Source organism: Halichoeres trimaculatus, unplaced genomic scaffold (assembly GCF_033239565.1).
Source record: "Halichoeres trimaculatus isolate MK-OKI-2021-1 unplaced genomic scaffold, fHalTri1.1 fHalTri1_scaffold_2, whole genome shotgun sequence".
NCBI classification, from domain to species: Eukaryota; Metazoa; Chordata; class Actinopteri; order Labriformes; family Labridae; genus Halichoeres; species Halichoeres trimaculatus.
Genome location: NW_027437180.1, coordinates 6,277,476 through 6,293,063, shown reverse-complemented (window position 1 = coordinate 6,293,063; position 15,588 = coordinate 6,277,476). Strand labels below are relative to the sequence as shown.

The 15,588-nt window shown below is 39.2% G+C and overlaps 1 protein-coding gene across 2 annotated transcripts in view; it reads right to left on the bottom strand.

Annotated features, from left to right (window-relative positions):
• LOC141805182 (SEC14-like protein 1) overlaps positions 1 to 9,020 on the bottom strand; it is a 47,050-nt gene extending 38,030 nt beyond the window's left edge. Inside the window, exons 1-2 of one of the 2 annotated variants that reach the window (XM_074690006.1) lie at positions 8,619 to 9,020; positions 5,231 to 5,320 (exon numbers count right to left, since the gene is read on the bottom strand). In XM_074690006.1, the coding sequence (XP_074546107.1) occupies positions 5,231 to 5,293 (63 nt within the window). In that variant the 5' untranslated portion in view covers positions 5,294 to 5,320; positions 8,619 to 9,020. The remainder of the gene's footprint in view (positions 1 to 5,230; positions 5,321 to 8,618) is intronic. The other variant, XM_074690015.1, reaches the window with a different exon arrangement.
• Between the last annotated feature and the right edge of the window lie 6,568 nt (positions 9,021 to 15,588).

Genomic DNA, 15,588 nt, shown 5'->3' with positions numbered 1-15,588 from the left:
GAGGTTTCATGTATGCACTCAGACGGAAAGTTGTCAGGGTGCGTTCTTTCAGCGCATGGTCAGATAAGACGTAAGACGCAACTGGAGACGTTCCTCAACTTTAAAAATGGAGGCGAGCCGTCAGCACCGGACTGCTGCGGAAAATTTGTTTTTGATCCAAACTTTGAAAGAAATGAACATAATATCAAGACTGGGTGGAAAACAAACTCGCAAAACAGAGTATTGCAACACCTTGATAAACAAACTGTCGTCCCCCAGCTTTGATAAATCTTGCGATATTTACGTTTTTTTGCACATGCCCAATTGACTATTCTGTTTGATTACAGCGGCAAATGTAGACCAGAGATTGGAATATTCCTTTCCATGTATGCTATTGTCTTCGGAAAAGTCATTCAGAAAGACGAAAAACTCCTCATGTAACCGTGGCTAGTGTTGGTGTCTGGACTGAAAAAAGTCGGAGGGTTGTTGTTTTGTTACAAGAGGTGACCCCTGTAGGTCATCATGCGTCCAGTTAAATTCTTGAAATTGCAAAAGAATCCCAACTTCAAAACATGAGGACTGAGCTGCTGGTAGCTCATCTCGTAAACCCTGTTCGTCCAGGGTCTAGATTCAGTGTTTTAACCTGGAAGAATATCTAAGTTAGTTTGTTTTTAATGCGTTCAACATGTTCTCACCAAGCTGCTTATTTTGTTCAATAAGGATGAACTTGATTGTTATAACAGTTCATGTCTGATCAGTCAAAAGACCGTCAGATTTAAGAACACATCAGAAAGCATTTTTAGCCGCCAAGGTCAGGAGAGTACTCGAATCTGCCAAAATCTGTCAACAGTTGGAATACTAAACAAACCACGCTCAAAGCAGAAAACTGATACCAACGCAGAACAAACACAGCTGAAGGGCATCCGTGATCTGAGTCTGACTTATGCAACAGTGGATTCAGATCTCAGCAGCGTGCAGCAGAGGTTGAAAACCTTTACAGAACCTGTCAGTTGGCTTGGTGAGCTGCTCCTCCAGGCCAAGTGAAGACGAGCTCTATCTCACCGAGACTGAAGAATGCATTTAAGGCACAGAGGAATGTGGAGCCTTGGTTTTCACTCAGAAGAACTGACAGTATTCAAACAACGTGTCAAGCAGCAAGAGAACACCACATTCCTACAGCCAACTAAAATCTCCCCACAGACAAAAGGGAGAAGCCATTAAAGTGAAAATAGTTAAGATGCCTATGAAGAGGGAAGAAAAGGAAGGTTCAGAAAGGTCCAATACACTCATCTGTATATCATTTTAACTCCTGCATGTTTAACAGAGAAAGTGTTCCCCATATGAAGAAGCTGACTCTTGTTAACAATAGAAAAAGAGTGTCAGTTCTCAGTGACAGTTTCCTCCAAATGCAGGATGTTGTTCGACTGCTTTGCTGCAGTGGTAGAACAGCTATAGAGGAAGTGAAAGGGAAGAGATTACACTGGGTTCCAACACAGAGAGCCAGCTAGTGTAGTGACGCACCATTAAGTCTGCTCTGCAGTGTCTGCTCGGATACTTACTGCAGGGAAAAGTCACAAGAAAGACTAATAATGCAACTGCACCAAACACAACTTCATTTAGCAGCTTATTGATAAAAGAATTCAATAGAAACTGTGACCACTTCATTAGAACATTTATAAATCAAGCATTTTAATGAACAAAACTCAGGGGTCACAAGCTTGGTGTAAAAACACTCAGTGAAGTCAGTGTTTACCATCAACAAATAGCCCTGAAGGAGGGACATCTCCAGCTCATAAATCATGTTAAGTCTGCTGTTACCATCAGCATACCCTGCTTCTGCTGCATGTGTCCACCTATGTTTAAGTACCAACTCTATTTATAGCAACCTGTTCCCCAGCGCTCACTGCAGCCTGGGCTAAGCAGATTTCCTCTTCCTGTCTCCTCGTCCATGCTGGAGTACAAGCTGATTTACAGTTTAAGGAAACAACACCAGCATGGAACCTGCTGTGCTTTAAAAGCTGTGACAGTGTGAATATGGAAGTTACTCTTTACTGATTTCCTGTTAATCACAGTTCAATGAAAAGCAGGAAGAGTCATACATTCCTGTTTAATTTAGCACAACTTAACCACGTACCAGATGGAGCTGAAAAAGACTTTATGTAACTGCACCTGAGGTCAAAACACTGCTGTGGAAGTATCAATCCTCAAAGCTTCAACACGCATAGAAATCTAGCAGGTTATCAAATTAATGCAATTCTATTTTATTTTTCTGTTTGCTGACGATTGCATCAGTTCATATGACCTGATCAGCATTTCTGTCCCTGTTCTGATCAGTGTTGTCAAAGAAAATACAAACAATCTGTAGGGATGTCCCGATATTACATTTTCACTTCTGATACAATACCAATACTGCAGCATTGAGTATTGGCTGATACCAATATTAATCGGATACGATATCAGCATTAAATATGCATACTTTTATTACTTATTTTGTAGTATGTCAGTCATGTTAGAAAAGGCTTGATCAAGTGATATTATTCAAACAAAGAACAGTAGCCAGCAACAGTAGGTAAGAGGAAAAACTGACCCATTTATTATTGACCAATGGGTAACAGAAACTGCTTATCTGAGATTTTAGATGCATTCCGATACGATACCAATACTTGTTTTTTTGCTGATATCGGACTGATATCCGATATCAACATCGGACTGGGACACTTCTAACGATAAGGTGTTTTGATCTCCAAAGGTAACTCAACAATCAGCTGAAAGATGTTTTCAGCCGACCGATTAATCGGCGATTAATTAATCGGTCGGGCTAATTAATCGGGCTGATAATGCCTGTCACTGATTAATCAATGTCGGCCAAAATGTAGCCGATTATAGAAATTTTTGCTCCATAGAGCTCCTGCTCCTGTGTGTCTGTGTGTTGGGCTGCTCACTGCCCGAGCGCCTGCCCCCTCCGTCCACCATTATCTAAAGTAAGACTATAATACGGCGTTTTAACATTGTGTAAGTTGCTCATTGTGTGTTTACAGTTTGATTTTTTTTTTTTTAACTTATTGTGTCTAAAGTTTGACTCCTTTATTTATTGTTGTGTTTACAGCTTATTCTTGTTTATCATTGGTTTACACTGCAGTTCTATTGTTGACAGTTTTAAAATTCCTTGTTTTAATTTGATAGTGTTCTGTCTCTGTCTTGAATCATATGGGTATTTTAATAATTTGTGATTATATACAGTATATATCCTGTGTAAATCAAAGAAATTATTATATATATCAGCTGATATATCGGATATCAGCCAATGTTGGATATCGGCTTTTTTTTTGCCCCCAGTATCGGTATTGGCATCGGTCCCAAAAATCCCATATCGGTCTGGCTCTACTTTTTATACTTTTTGAAACAAAGCATTGTGGTAACTTATTTATTAGAAATGAAACTCTGGTCGAAGCAGTGTGACTAATGCTGATTTAACATGAATATTAAGTCACAAAAGTAAAAACCTGCATCTTCTATCATGGAGATGGGCTGATAAATTAAGCTGCCTTCCTTGAGTGTTGCTGTGGCAGCAAATGTGCTGCATGTTTAGATTCTGGATAAAACAAATCAGGAGTATTGGACTCAGCTCTCCAGCTACTGATCTGCAAAACCTTTGTGTTGCAAATAAAAAGCGTCTGTCGGACTGTTTCGACTTACTTGTGTAAAACATTTCCACACAATGACATTTTAGCATGACAGAATCACTCATCCATTCATGTTCTGATCAAAATTGTCCTTAGTTTATGACTGCTGATGAGATGATCAGGTGAGGTGATTGGCTTTGATTGCCAATCCCAGATCAATCAGTTAAAGAAATCCTCAGATCAGCTCCAATCCAGTACTGAATCTGGACATCACCCTTCAACACGGAGATCAAGACTGACAAGACCTGCACGCCAATCTGAAAAGGTGAAAGAATCAAGAAAGCTGGTGGAGAGGCCAGTAAGAGCTTTCATTTTCTGAACTCTGTAGTGAGGCAGTGAAGTGAATTAATGCATGAAGCAAAGTAGCCACTGAAAGCAAAGTGAGCCACTGCATTTTTTAACTGCAAATGGACTTCTTCTACTGGGTGTACAGGGAAACTGCTAACGTAACAGCTCAACACCTCAGTACAAAATGTGCCGGTTTAAAGACCTTGAAGTGAAAGGAAGACATTGTAGAAGAAAACAGCAGAGCTCATGTCGTAGAAAGCTTCACGTCTTCAGAACTCCCCATTCATCTCTTTATCAGGTTGAAACACAGTGTTTTCTGTCAAAGTGAGCTCCACAGCAGCATTCGACTAATCCCCACCAAAACCAACACAACCAAAAACACAAATCATATGACTCTCAACGTCAATGACTCTGGGAATCTACAATCAAAACTCCTGCAGCACTCCTCGCATGCAGACAGAATCAGCACGCCACAAGAAAATGAAAACACGAAAGCAGACAGCACGAACCAGGTCAGCAGCATCTCTAATTATCATCCATGTTTAGTTAGTAGCCACAGGTCAAAGCAGCTAGTTTGTTTTTGCTGGAAATAGGTCACAGTAAAAGGTCCATAACAATCAGCGAAGGATACTTTGTGACTTGCTAAAACTGCTTCAACATTTCCATGATCCTCCGCTTTAGTCTGAGCACTCTACAAACACAGCTCAACAGTCTTGAAACTAAAAACAGGTTGAGTCTGAGCTCCTCTTGATTCAGAGGAAGAGTTCAAACAAAAATGATGCATGTGAAGTGAGGACAGTCCAGGTTTATAGTCTGTATCAAGTTCTCAAAAATGAAAACAAGCTCCAAGTTTGTAGTTCGAGTCAGAGATTAAAACCCATTACTGTTTGAAACAATTCTTTAAAGCTCGTGTGAGGAGTGTGAAATCAACAGACTTGTTTTTTTTCTGACTTGCAAAAAGAGAAAAAGACCATTAGCAGCTAGACCAAAGTGTCTGTACTGTGATTTTTAATATCAGTGAGCACTGTTAGGAGATGGCACTGACAGATCAGCTAGAAAACATTCAACTCAAACCATCCATGTTCATTTGAATGAAGATATAACATGGTGTTAAGCTGACCTGCCCAAAGATTATCATGCAAGGTGTGTAAGATAATGACTACCCACTCCAAGAGTGACCTCTAAAGCGCCCGGCTGCAGGCATTACATAACTCTGCCTGTATGAGATGCAATATTCATGTGAACAGAGGACTGATGGTGAGGAAAGGTAGATAACTTACCGCCATGACAAGCTCAAAGGGATGCTTGTACACCCGCACAGGTGACTGGTACTTCTGCACCATGATGGGGATTACAGTAACACCAACAACCTGAACAAAAAAAGATGAATAATTTAGTAAATTGACACAGACAGGTAAAGTGTGAGCAGAGCTCTAAGATGATGCTCTGTATTTAATATGCTGCTTTGTGTCCTAATGAAAACATTAAAGCTTCATTTGGCTCTACAACAACACACTCTGCATCCATCTAAGCAAAGGTGTGTTATGTTTGACTGAATCATGCCAGGAGCATGTAGGAGTAAGTGTGTGCACGTGTTGTGTGCTGGCAAGAAGCTCTGTGAACTAGAAAAGTGTGTAAAGCAATAGGCTGCAGAGGGAGGGAACCCTCCTGAGCCTCGACTGGAGAGCTCACTGATCAATGGATGCAGCATTTCCCGCTCATTTGTCAAGCAGAGGCTGTAACACTCCACTGGCTTTTGACTGCAAACTGATAGGGAATGGCTTAGTTATGTCCTCAGAGTGTCTCCACAAACCTTAAGCTATAGCCAGACACTACAGTAAATAATAGGCCTGTCACGATAATCAATAAATCAATTAACCGAACATTAAATAAAAACGTCCTCGGTAAGTTTGCCATCCTCAATAAACTGACACGTGCATGCATGTTTGTTTTCCTCCTCTCTTTCGACCAAAGAGGCCAAATGAGAAGATGGCTCACTACGTCTATATTTCCTAACATCGGGGTGCAGAGGTTCTAAAGCGGATTTAGCGGATTCATAGCGGAGTGAGCATCTATCAAAAATGCGATCTTTGGGGTGAAGACGGGGCTGCTCGCGCGTACACACGGAGAGAGCTGAAGCGAGTGTCCTGAGGGGTAAGGAGGAAACACACGCTAATATGAGTGATGGCACAAAAGATACGGTTCTTAAGCCGCCTGCCACAGTCCCAGTGTGGGAATATTTTGTTTTTTATCAGAATGAACAAAGTGTGAGCTCATGAACACCAACGAACTGATATGTCGATTTTTTTTTGAAATGGTGGCGACGAAGAAGAAGAAGGGGAGGTGCAGCGGAGCCTTGTTCTTTGACAATCCGCTCTTACTGAGGCTTTTGGTCGGCAAAGTAAATAGAAATAAAAGCACCAAATGGTGGGCACTCAAAGACAGCTACATTGCCAAAGAAATGCAGCCCTTCAATACGGTTGAAAGCCAGAAATGTTAAAAATGTTTGACAGACAGTACGGATTGACTGGGAAAAAGTACATGTTACAAACAATTCAGGAACTGTATAAACTCCCTTTTATTTAGGCTAAAGTTTTTATTGTTGTTTTTTGGGGGAGTTTCATTTTTTCTTTAGAAACAGGGTCTATGTTTATTGTTTTTGATTAGTATTAATTATTTTCATTGACATGTATTTTTTTCTAAAGGAGAGTCCATTTCATTTTCATTGTATTTTTTTTCTCTTTTTTTGCTTGTTAAATTTATTATATTTTTTGTTTAATTTATCTTATTTAAAAGATCCTGACCTTTTAATTACAGTTAAATACTCTTAAGAAATTCAAGTTTCTTGCTTTTGATATGGTGTACTCACTTTATTATCCCATTTATCAGAGTTACATCAATGAAAAAATGGAAAAAAAAATCAAAATAATATTTACAATAATATTGTTTATCGGCAATAATATTTTGGAAAATTATCGTCTTGCAAAATTTGTTATCGTGACAGGCCTAATAAAAAATGATCAAATATCTCTAGTTTGAGGTGCAAACTGCATTTTCAACAAGCTGGGGAAACAGGGTGAAGACTTGGATAAACAAGATCTCACTTTCTGGCTTCTTTGACAATGCAGTTGTGCTGGAGACTAAACAATGTGTGATCTCAAAACACAGACTACACTTGCTACAGTCTGAAGGAGTGGAAAGGGTGTCTCGTACATAATGTTCCATGTCTGTTCGGCATGTTCATGCGTGTCTGTAACTCCTGGTATGCAGCGATGGAACGTGTGATGTGTGGAGGGAAGGGAAGGGAGCTCGCTGACATCCCAGCACTACTTACTTTAAGAGGGATCAAGGAACCCCGACTAATAATATCACAACTGCTAGAACACACAGCTTACAAACGGGTCACCACAGTATACAGTTCTGAACAGCACACTAACAATTACTGCTGCAGTGTATAATTACCGTCATGGTTCAGGATCTGTCAGCAACTTCAGAGACATGTCAAAATAAGAAGACTTCTTGAGTAATAGTTCTGTGTTATTTAAAAATGAGCATGAGAACCAGACTAAACTACTTCACTACACCTGAGTGAGAAAACAAGCAAGATCACAACAGTCACACACTGTACAAACTGAAATCGAAATAAATGTTTGTCTTATCCTTAGTCAAAATTGTCTTATCACCCTCTGTGAGATACATTCACCTGAAAAATCTATAATTTCAGACGATAACCATGACACCTGAATTGCCTGTTAAGTTTTTGAAAATCTACCAAAATGTCTTAGTACAAAAAACTAAGCAAGCACATTTTCTTACAGTTTATTTTGAACATTACAAGCAATTTAGGCATCATTTTTTCCCTTTAATATGTTGGAATATTATATTTTCTGGACTTGCCATGTGAATGTAGCTCATATTTTGTCAAGTAAAATAAGTTTTTACAAAAAACAGTTTTTTCAGTGTGTTGGCAGTTATTTCACATCACACATGCAACCCATTAACTGATGATATCTTAGACTAGGAGAGAATGATTTTAGTAGTAAATAAAAGAAACTAGACCAGATCTGTACTCCCTTCTTTAAAAGTAGTCTCCTGAAACCTGCTTTGTTTTTCTCCGTGTTCGTTTTGTTTTCCCTCTATGAAACGTGCTGGTTAAAACCATAAATCTATGCAAGCTATTGTTTGTTTACCTCTGTCCATCTTCCTCTCTCTTTTTGCTTCTCCTTCCCTTAAAAACTAACAGTGGCAGCAGATATTATCTTTTGCCTGGTCCTCTATCTGCCCGCTTTGCACACATTTTTCCTTACAACTGTTTCTTGCTTGAGTTGTCATGGGTTTATTCGTGCTGGATTTATGTTTGGTCTCTGACTAAGAGCCCCTCGATGACATTTGCAGGCGAATTGTGCCACAAAAATAAAATGTGTTGAAACAAATTTAGTGAAAATTTAAAGACATTTGTGTGTTGCCTAATGTCAAAATGGCCGGTTAAAACAAAATGCAGATTAATTCTATATTTTGACACCTAATCAGATGATGGCATCTGCCACGCTGACTTCTGAACGTTAGCCTGTTACACAACAGTGCTCGCTAACCGAGACTAGCCCGCAAGCTAATGCTACCTTAAAAACCGCTGAAATTTTGAGACAAGTATCAAAAAATGTAGCTCACCGTTGATTCAAATTACGGAATAAATCAGCGCTCTCCTGATGTTTTTAGTGGTTCTTTCTTCCGAAAGGGCTATCCGAGGTAACTCTTGCCATTCCCCTCCTCGGTCCCTCACTTCGCCGGCTCCGGGCAGTTGGTGACGCTAACAGTGGCTAGCTTTGTTGTGCTAGCTGCTCATGGAGCTGGAGTGGGGCAGAAGGAACGTTTCACCACCTGGAGATTACAAGAAGGATCAGAGCAGATGAATGACTCCTCTGAGGATTCTCTTCTGCTGATAGACGCCTGAATGGATGTGGTGTTGGATCCGGAGGTCAGTATCAGTTCTCTCCTCTCTCAGTCAGTCCCCCTCTCCTCCTCCCTCAGCAGTCAGTCCTCTGATGCTGCCGTCGCTCCTCCCCGTTTTTAAGCTCGGTTTTTTCCACCACTCAAGCAGTGCAGCGCTGCGCTCATAAATAACTCTAACAAACACACACACACACACACACACACACACACACACACACACACACACACACACACACACACACACACACACACAATGTGTAGCTATTCAGGTGCTCGGCGAACACCAAAAGACAGCTACCCTTTAGCATGAGCATGGGAATATTGAAAGCATGCTTGTGCTCAAATCCCTACAGTTCCATGTCTGGCCTAAAACAAGACACTTTCGGTTACTGTTTCATTTCTTTGCAATCAGCTCAAAGTTTGTTACCACCTATTTATCACACTTTTAGACTGGGTAGAAATGAAACGAAAGTCTACAACATGGAAATGTTTGGCCTCTCAACTATTAACTGTATGCCAAATTATGATAAAAGTTACATTTTTGTAAATAAATTTAAAATTGTGTTGACAGTCAGTTTCAAATTTGTTAGAAGTCAGTTGGTCAGTGTGTTTCCTTAGATGTGTGGTTAATATCATGCTTTTCAAAGTAATGTAGGATGTATTTTTAAATAAATGCAGAAACTGCAGATGAATGAGTGCACAGAATTATTACACAAGTGAGTGGAGAGAGCATATACCTGGCAAGAAATAGAAACTAAGCATCTTTTTGAATGCTTTATTGATTGAGTACCACATTATTTTTTTTCAACTACACATAAACCTCAATGAAAAAACATTTAACTTTGCAATTGTTGATAAAATTAAATGGTTACTATGTTTAAAACATTTCAAATATTAAATCTTTCTCGATTGTCAAATATAATCCTGTTTGCTTTGAATTATTCTCAGAGGTCACTGGGCATCAAATTTAGTTTAATTCATGAACAGCATTTTTTAAAGTCCAGCCACAAATTCTCTTTAGGAGTGAGATCTAGGTTTTGAGTAATCTGGGCCACTCCAGAACATTTACCTGGTTCTTCTTTGATTGGTCCTGTGTAGTCTTTGCAGTATAGATCATTGCCCTATTTACTTACTGGAAAATAGCAGACTGAATAAGATTGTCGCCCAGGATTTTGGTGTGTCTGCAGCATTCATTCTGCCCTCCCAGGGCCAGTTGTTGAGAAACATCCCCACTGCATGATGCTACCACCGCCATGCTTCACAGTGGGGATGGTGTGTTTTTGGTGGGGTGCAGGGCAGTGTTTGGTTTACACCAAACATAACATTTTGTTTGATGACCAAAAATATCAATTTTGGTCTCATCAGACTAAAGAACCTTCTCCTACTTGACCATGGAGTCTTTCACACACCTTTTGGAAAACTCTAGTCGAGCTCTGATAGGAATTTCTTGAATAGTGTCTTTCTTATTGCTGTTCTCTCATAAAGCTTTGAGTTGCTTTATGTATAGTCCCTCTCAACTTTTCTCATACTTGCACAGTCTCTCAGTTTACATGGACAACCAGATCTAAGCAGATTCACACAAACCACATTCCTGTCATAATACTTTTTAATATCCCTTTCCCTGAGTTGCTTGGAGTGTTCTTCTGTTGTCATAGTGTAATGGTAGCCAGGAATACTGAGCAACCAGTCTCTGGACCCTCCAGACACAGGTGTTTTAAACCTTAATCACTGGAGACACACCCACAACACTCAGGTGATCTTCTTTTCACTAATTGTGAGACTATTAGCTCCAACTGGGTGTACCCCTTGGAATTATACCATTGAATTTAAAAGGGGATAAATAATTGTGCAAAAACCAGTTTTCATTATTATCATTTTTTGTTTCACTGACATTACTTTGACATTAAAGAGTTTTTTCCAAGAAATTTTTACGTGAAAAAGCTTAATTCTATTGAACATGATTGATTTATTAAAAGAAAAAAAAAGTTTAAAAAACCAAGGGGGTGAATACTTATGATATTTCCCTTTGGGATAAATAAAGTATTTTTCATTTCATTTCGTAGGCCCTGTGGCAATTTATTTCTTACACACTGATCCTTTTTGTTTTACTGCAGTAAATTGTTTTTACATGTAAGATCTAGAGGTAGACCGATATATGGACATTTGTCTCTATCGGCCATCGGCCGTATTTTCTTTTAAAAAGCCAATTTTTGATCCGTCTTATAAAATGACGCAATTTTTGATCAGGCACAAAAAAGATGAGCACCTCAAACTTGTGGAACCACTTGGATACATTACATACTTTTGTTCAAATTATAGTAGTAAGTTTTTTTTTTTTTTGACATTTTAAGAAGAGTGTGAATGTTTACTACTGCTTGTTACATTGTGTGTTTACTCAGAGAAAATATTTAATTGTTTTGAAAGCTGAATAAATGTTCAGAGGACCGGACACGACTTGTTGTAATAGATTTCTTTTAGTTGCTCAGAAATTGTTGCGTTTCACAAAAATGTGATAAATATATATTTATTTACCAATCGGCCTGAATATCAAATTGGAAAAATTGGCTATGCATATCGGCATCGGCTGCCCAAATTTGGAAAGCATCGGCATCGGCATCGGCCCCCAAAAAACCCATATCGGTCGACCTCTAGTAAGATCTAAATATTCCCAGAATATGTTTAATGAAAAGATGGCCTTCTTATGGGATCAGGTGCTGATTGACGGTTAGACTTTCTATTACCAATGAGATCATAGAAAACCATGGCTGACACACACCGTTGTGTTTTCCACATGATTGTCTCTGGTTTCATCTATTCCCAAAAAACTTGGTGTGTGTCCCTTGGGAAGATCCAAAACCACCGAACATCTTGAGTGCATGACGGCATTGTTAGGCCACAGGTAAACAGGAACGGTGTTGTGAATTGACAGCTTCATGTAAAGTTACTGTCTATGAGCTGTTTTAAGAGGCTCTGTTTCCATTAACCATCTCAACAACTCACCTGAAACCATTTCACTTAATCAATGACAAAATTAAAAGAAAAATAATTCTAAATTGAAAATTGTTGTAAAAATTAAAGCATTATGTAGCACTTATGTTTCCACTAAGTAATTTAAGATCAAACTATAAATAGTGATACCTAAGCTCCTCTGAACTCTGTTGATGCACAAATATGTCTGGTCTTTGTCCGGTCGCCAAGCTTCTGTTTAGTACTCAGGGTTAAATACCCTCACATCCTAATTATGTAAGAGGTTTAGCAGCGATGTCAGTGGATGATAGCATGAAGGCGATTGTGTTACAAAGGGCAGACTGGTCGAGTGTGCACAGTTTACACAAAGGTCTGCCACCACAGCAAACGTTACAGAACAACAGCAGCTATATTAAAAAAAAAAAAAAAAAAAAAAAGCAAAACATGTTATTTCATAGTTACATAATGTCTGGGCTCCGTTGTGGAAACACAGTCTTACTCACTACATTTTGAAAACAGGATGTGGCAGGACACATCACAGCTTGGCTCTGATGAAATCACAGTCTTTGCAAATGTACATCATGTTGTGTTTTAGTCAGGGACGCTATGTGTCCCTGTGAGTGAACAAAAACACACATGCTCAAGTAATTGATCCGTTACAGTGGCATTTCAGCTTTAAAGTGTGAGTCTTTTTCTCACACATTTTTACCCTGTTCATGAATTTCTTCTTTGTGTCATGTTGATCTCTAAAAAGTCTTAATAAGGTAAAAAGAAAACCAATCATTTACAGAAATTGTAAACATGTATGAATTATATTTCAGCAACACATCCTTCTGTAGGATTTATCACCAGTTTCTAAATTATGTCAATTCAAGGAGTATCTGTACTTTCAAAAGTACAGATACTCATCATGGACTACCTGACTGGAATGTGCTCAAGGAACAAAAACTGAGCCAATGCTTGCTCTCCTTGTCTGATTACCTGTGCAGTTTTATTTTTGAAATGTTCCTATCGCAGCGTCCATAACTGAGGGTCTGCTGACAGAAAATACAATTCAGTTGTTTGAGCCCAGCAGTAGTTTGAATTAATAAACAGTGCCCTCCATTGGACAAAAGCTGTAACGACAATAAATTACATTTTAGGAATGGGTTTGAAAACAGAAGATTTGAACACTGTGTGCTTTAACCCCCTGAAGCATGAAATATGAAAGCCTATGTAAAAAGATCTTGTTGTTGTTGTTGTTGTTCTTTGTAAAGCATTTAAACACATTTTCACACATTTTAAAGGGACTGTGAGTACTTAAGTGATCTTGAAAGAAAAAGTCTCCCCCCTAGATATATATTCCTGATCGTAACCCACACTTTAAAGGGAGATTATCAGCACCAATGTGGGTTATTCCAAAATGCTATTTCTCAGGCTCCCATCAGGTCGAGCAGGATGGATTGATTCATGGCACATCAAAGTCTCAATTACAACATCACGTTGGCTGACAAAGTTCATTAGTGAGAAGAGAGATCCATGTTTTTCTCTGCTGAAAACAATTTCTTGAATTAATTTTAGAACTTTGTAGACACTGGAGCTTGACACTTGAGAGTCCATCAATAAAATGAAGAATTAGGTTACGTTAGTTCTGCTTGGTAGATGAGCACTGGTAGGACAAAACAAGGGTTCACTTGGATTACATATTATAGACACGTATTTTAGTGACGATAAGCTGTTAGCGCTCTGTTGCATGTCTGTATCTTTCTGAAAAAAATGTATTTGGGGGGAATAAATTCATGGCCTAAAAAGAAAAAGAAAACATATAAGGAAAAAATCTGGACACAGCAGTTCCACCATAGAGATGAATATATTGTATACAGGAGAGAAAGACTTTAGAATAGATGTCCCCTGCAGTGACCACAATGCACCAGGTGGTTAAAACTCTGTGAAACCGACCTGCCCTGGGAATAACAATGGCCATGTGACAGTGCATTGTCATTCATGGATGTTAACGTCTTCTTTATGTTAGCTGATTGTCTCTTCCACCACGGAAGGAAATTTGTTTTAAGAATAATGCAGTACCTCTCAGAATTCACTTTTACTTTACAATGACCCTGAAAAGGGCAAATATCAGGTTCATTATCCTCAATGAGGCATCCCAGAACACAACACCACCATGCCTTGTTGATGTCACAGTTGAAGCAGCATAGCCTCTTGAAATCTAACCAGGTTCCCACCTATCTGGTTTACCTGATAACTCAGGCACTGCAAAGCGGATTTCAGTTGTTTTTTCTGATGCATTTTCTCCAGTGGAGGTCTTGTCTTTGGACCTTTTCCACTTGCCTCAGCATCCTACATCCAGTAGACCTGAGCCAAGGATCTTCCAGCTACCTCTCGCTTAATTCTTGACAGTTCTCAGCTTGATAATGTTCAACAAGCTTCTTTTTTTTTACCCTGGGTTTTCTCCCATCCGATCTTTTTATGGTTCAGTGCTTGGCTATATTATTAGTAGATGCCCCCTTACTAAGACTCACAATTTGACTCTTGTCTTCTTTAGTCACTTTTCTTGTTTAAAGTGTAGAACACTTACAGTGGGGAAAATAAGTATTGAACACGTCAACTTTTTTCTCATCACATTTATTTCCAAAGATACAATTCCAATCAAAATTTGTACCCGACATTGGTATTAACTCAAATAATTCACACATGAAAAGAAATCACAACTATCAGGTCCATGAACAATGATTATGTGGAATTAACTGTGATAACACAGGAAAAAAGTATTGAACACACCATGAAAGGCTGTATACTTTGGCAAGGAAATGCACCATACCACCTGAAATCTGTCAGTAATTATTTATTACTTGAACTTCTAATTAGTGCAAACCAACATCAGCTGAGCTAGAGCAAATTGATGGGCCTATAAAAAAAAGGTTGTTTTTTTTCACCAAGCAGCTAAATACCACACACCTCATGATGAGTAAAGGCAAAGAGCTCTATGAAGACATTCACAACCTGATTGTTGCTCAGCATCAGAATGGAACTGGTTACAGACTCATATCAAAGCACCTGAATATTCCAGTCAGCACCGTTGTGGCCATTATTCGCAAGTGGAAGAAGCACCACCTTACCATCAACAGGCCACACACAGGAGCTCCTTACAAGATTTCTGACCAGGGAGTCAGAAAGATAGTCAGAAGAGTTCTCAACCAGCCAAGGACCACCCTGAAAGTGCTCCAGAAAGACTTGGAGGCAGCAGGTACAAGTGTTACAGAGAAAACAATAGGCAATGCACTCCACCGCCATGGCCTCTATGGAGGCTCAGCTCGCAAGGCTCCATTCCTAAAGAAAAGACATGTTTAAGCTGGTTTAAAGTTTGCTAAACAGCATCTTGACAAGCCTGTAGAATACATCAGATGAGACCAAAATTGAACTTTTGGGCTGTCATACTACAAACCATGTTTGGAGGAGAAATTGCACTGCACATCACCCAAAAAACACTACACCAACAGTGAAGTTTGGAGGTGGAAGCATCATGGCATGGGGTTGTTTCTCATCTCATGGTGTTGGCAAACTTCATATAATTGACGGAGCAATGAATGGAGCCATGTATGGAGAAATTCTTGATATGAATCTGCTGCCATCCACCAGGATGATGAAGATGAGACGTGGCTGGACCTTCCAGCAGGACAACATTCCAAAGCACACGGCAAAGTTGACTCTCAAATGGTTTCAAAAA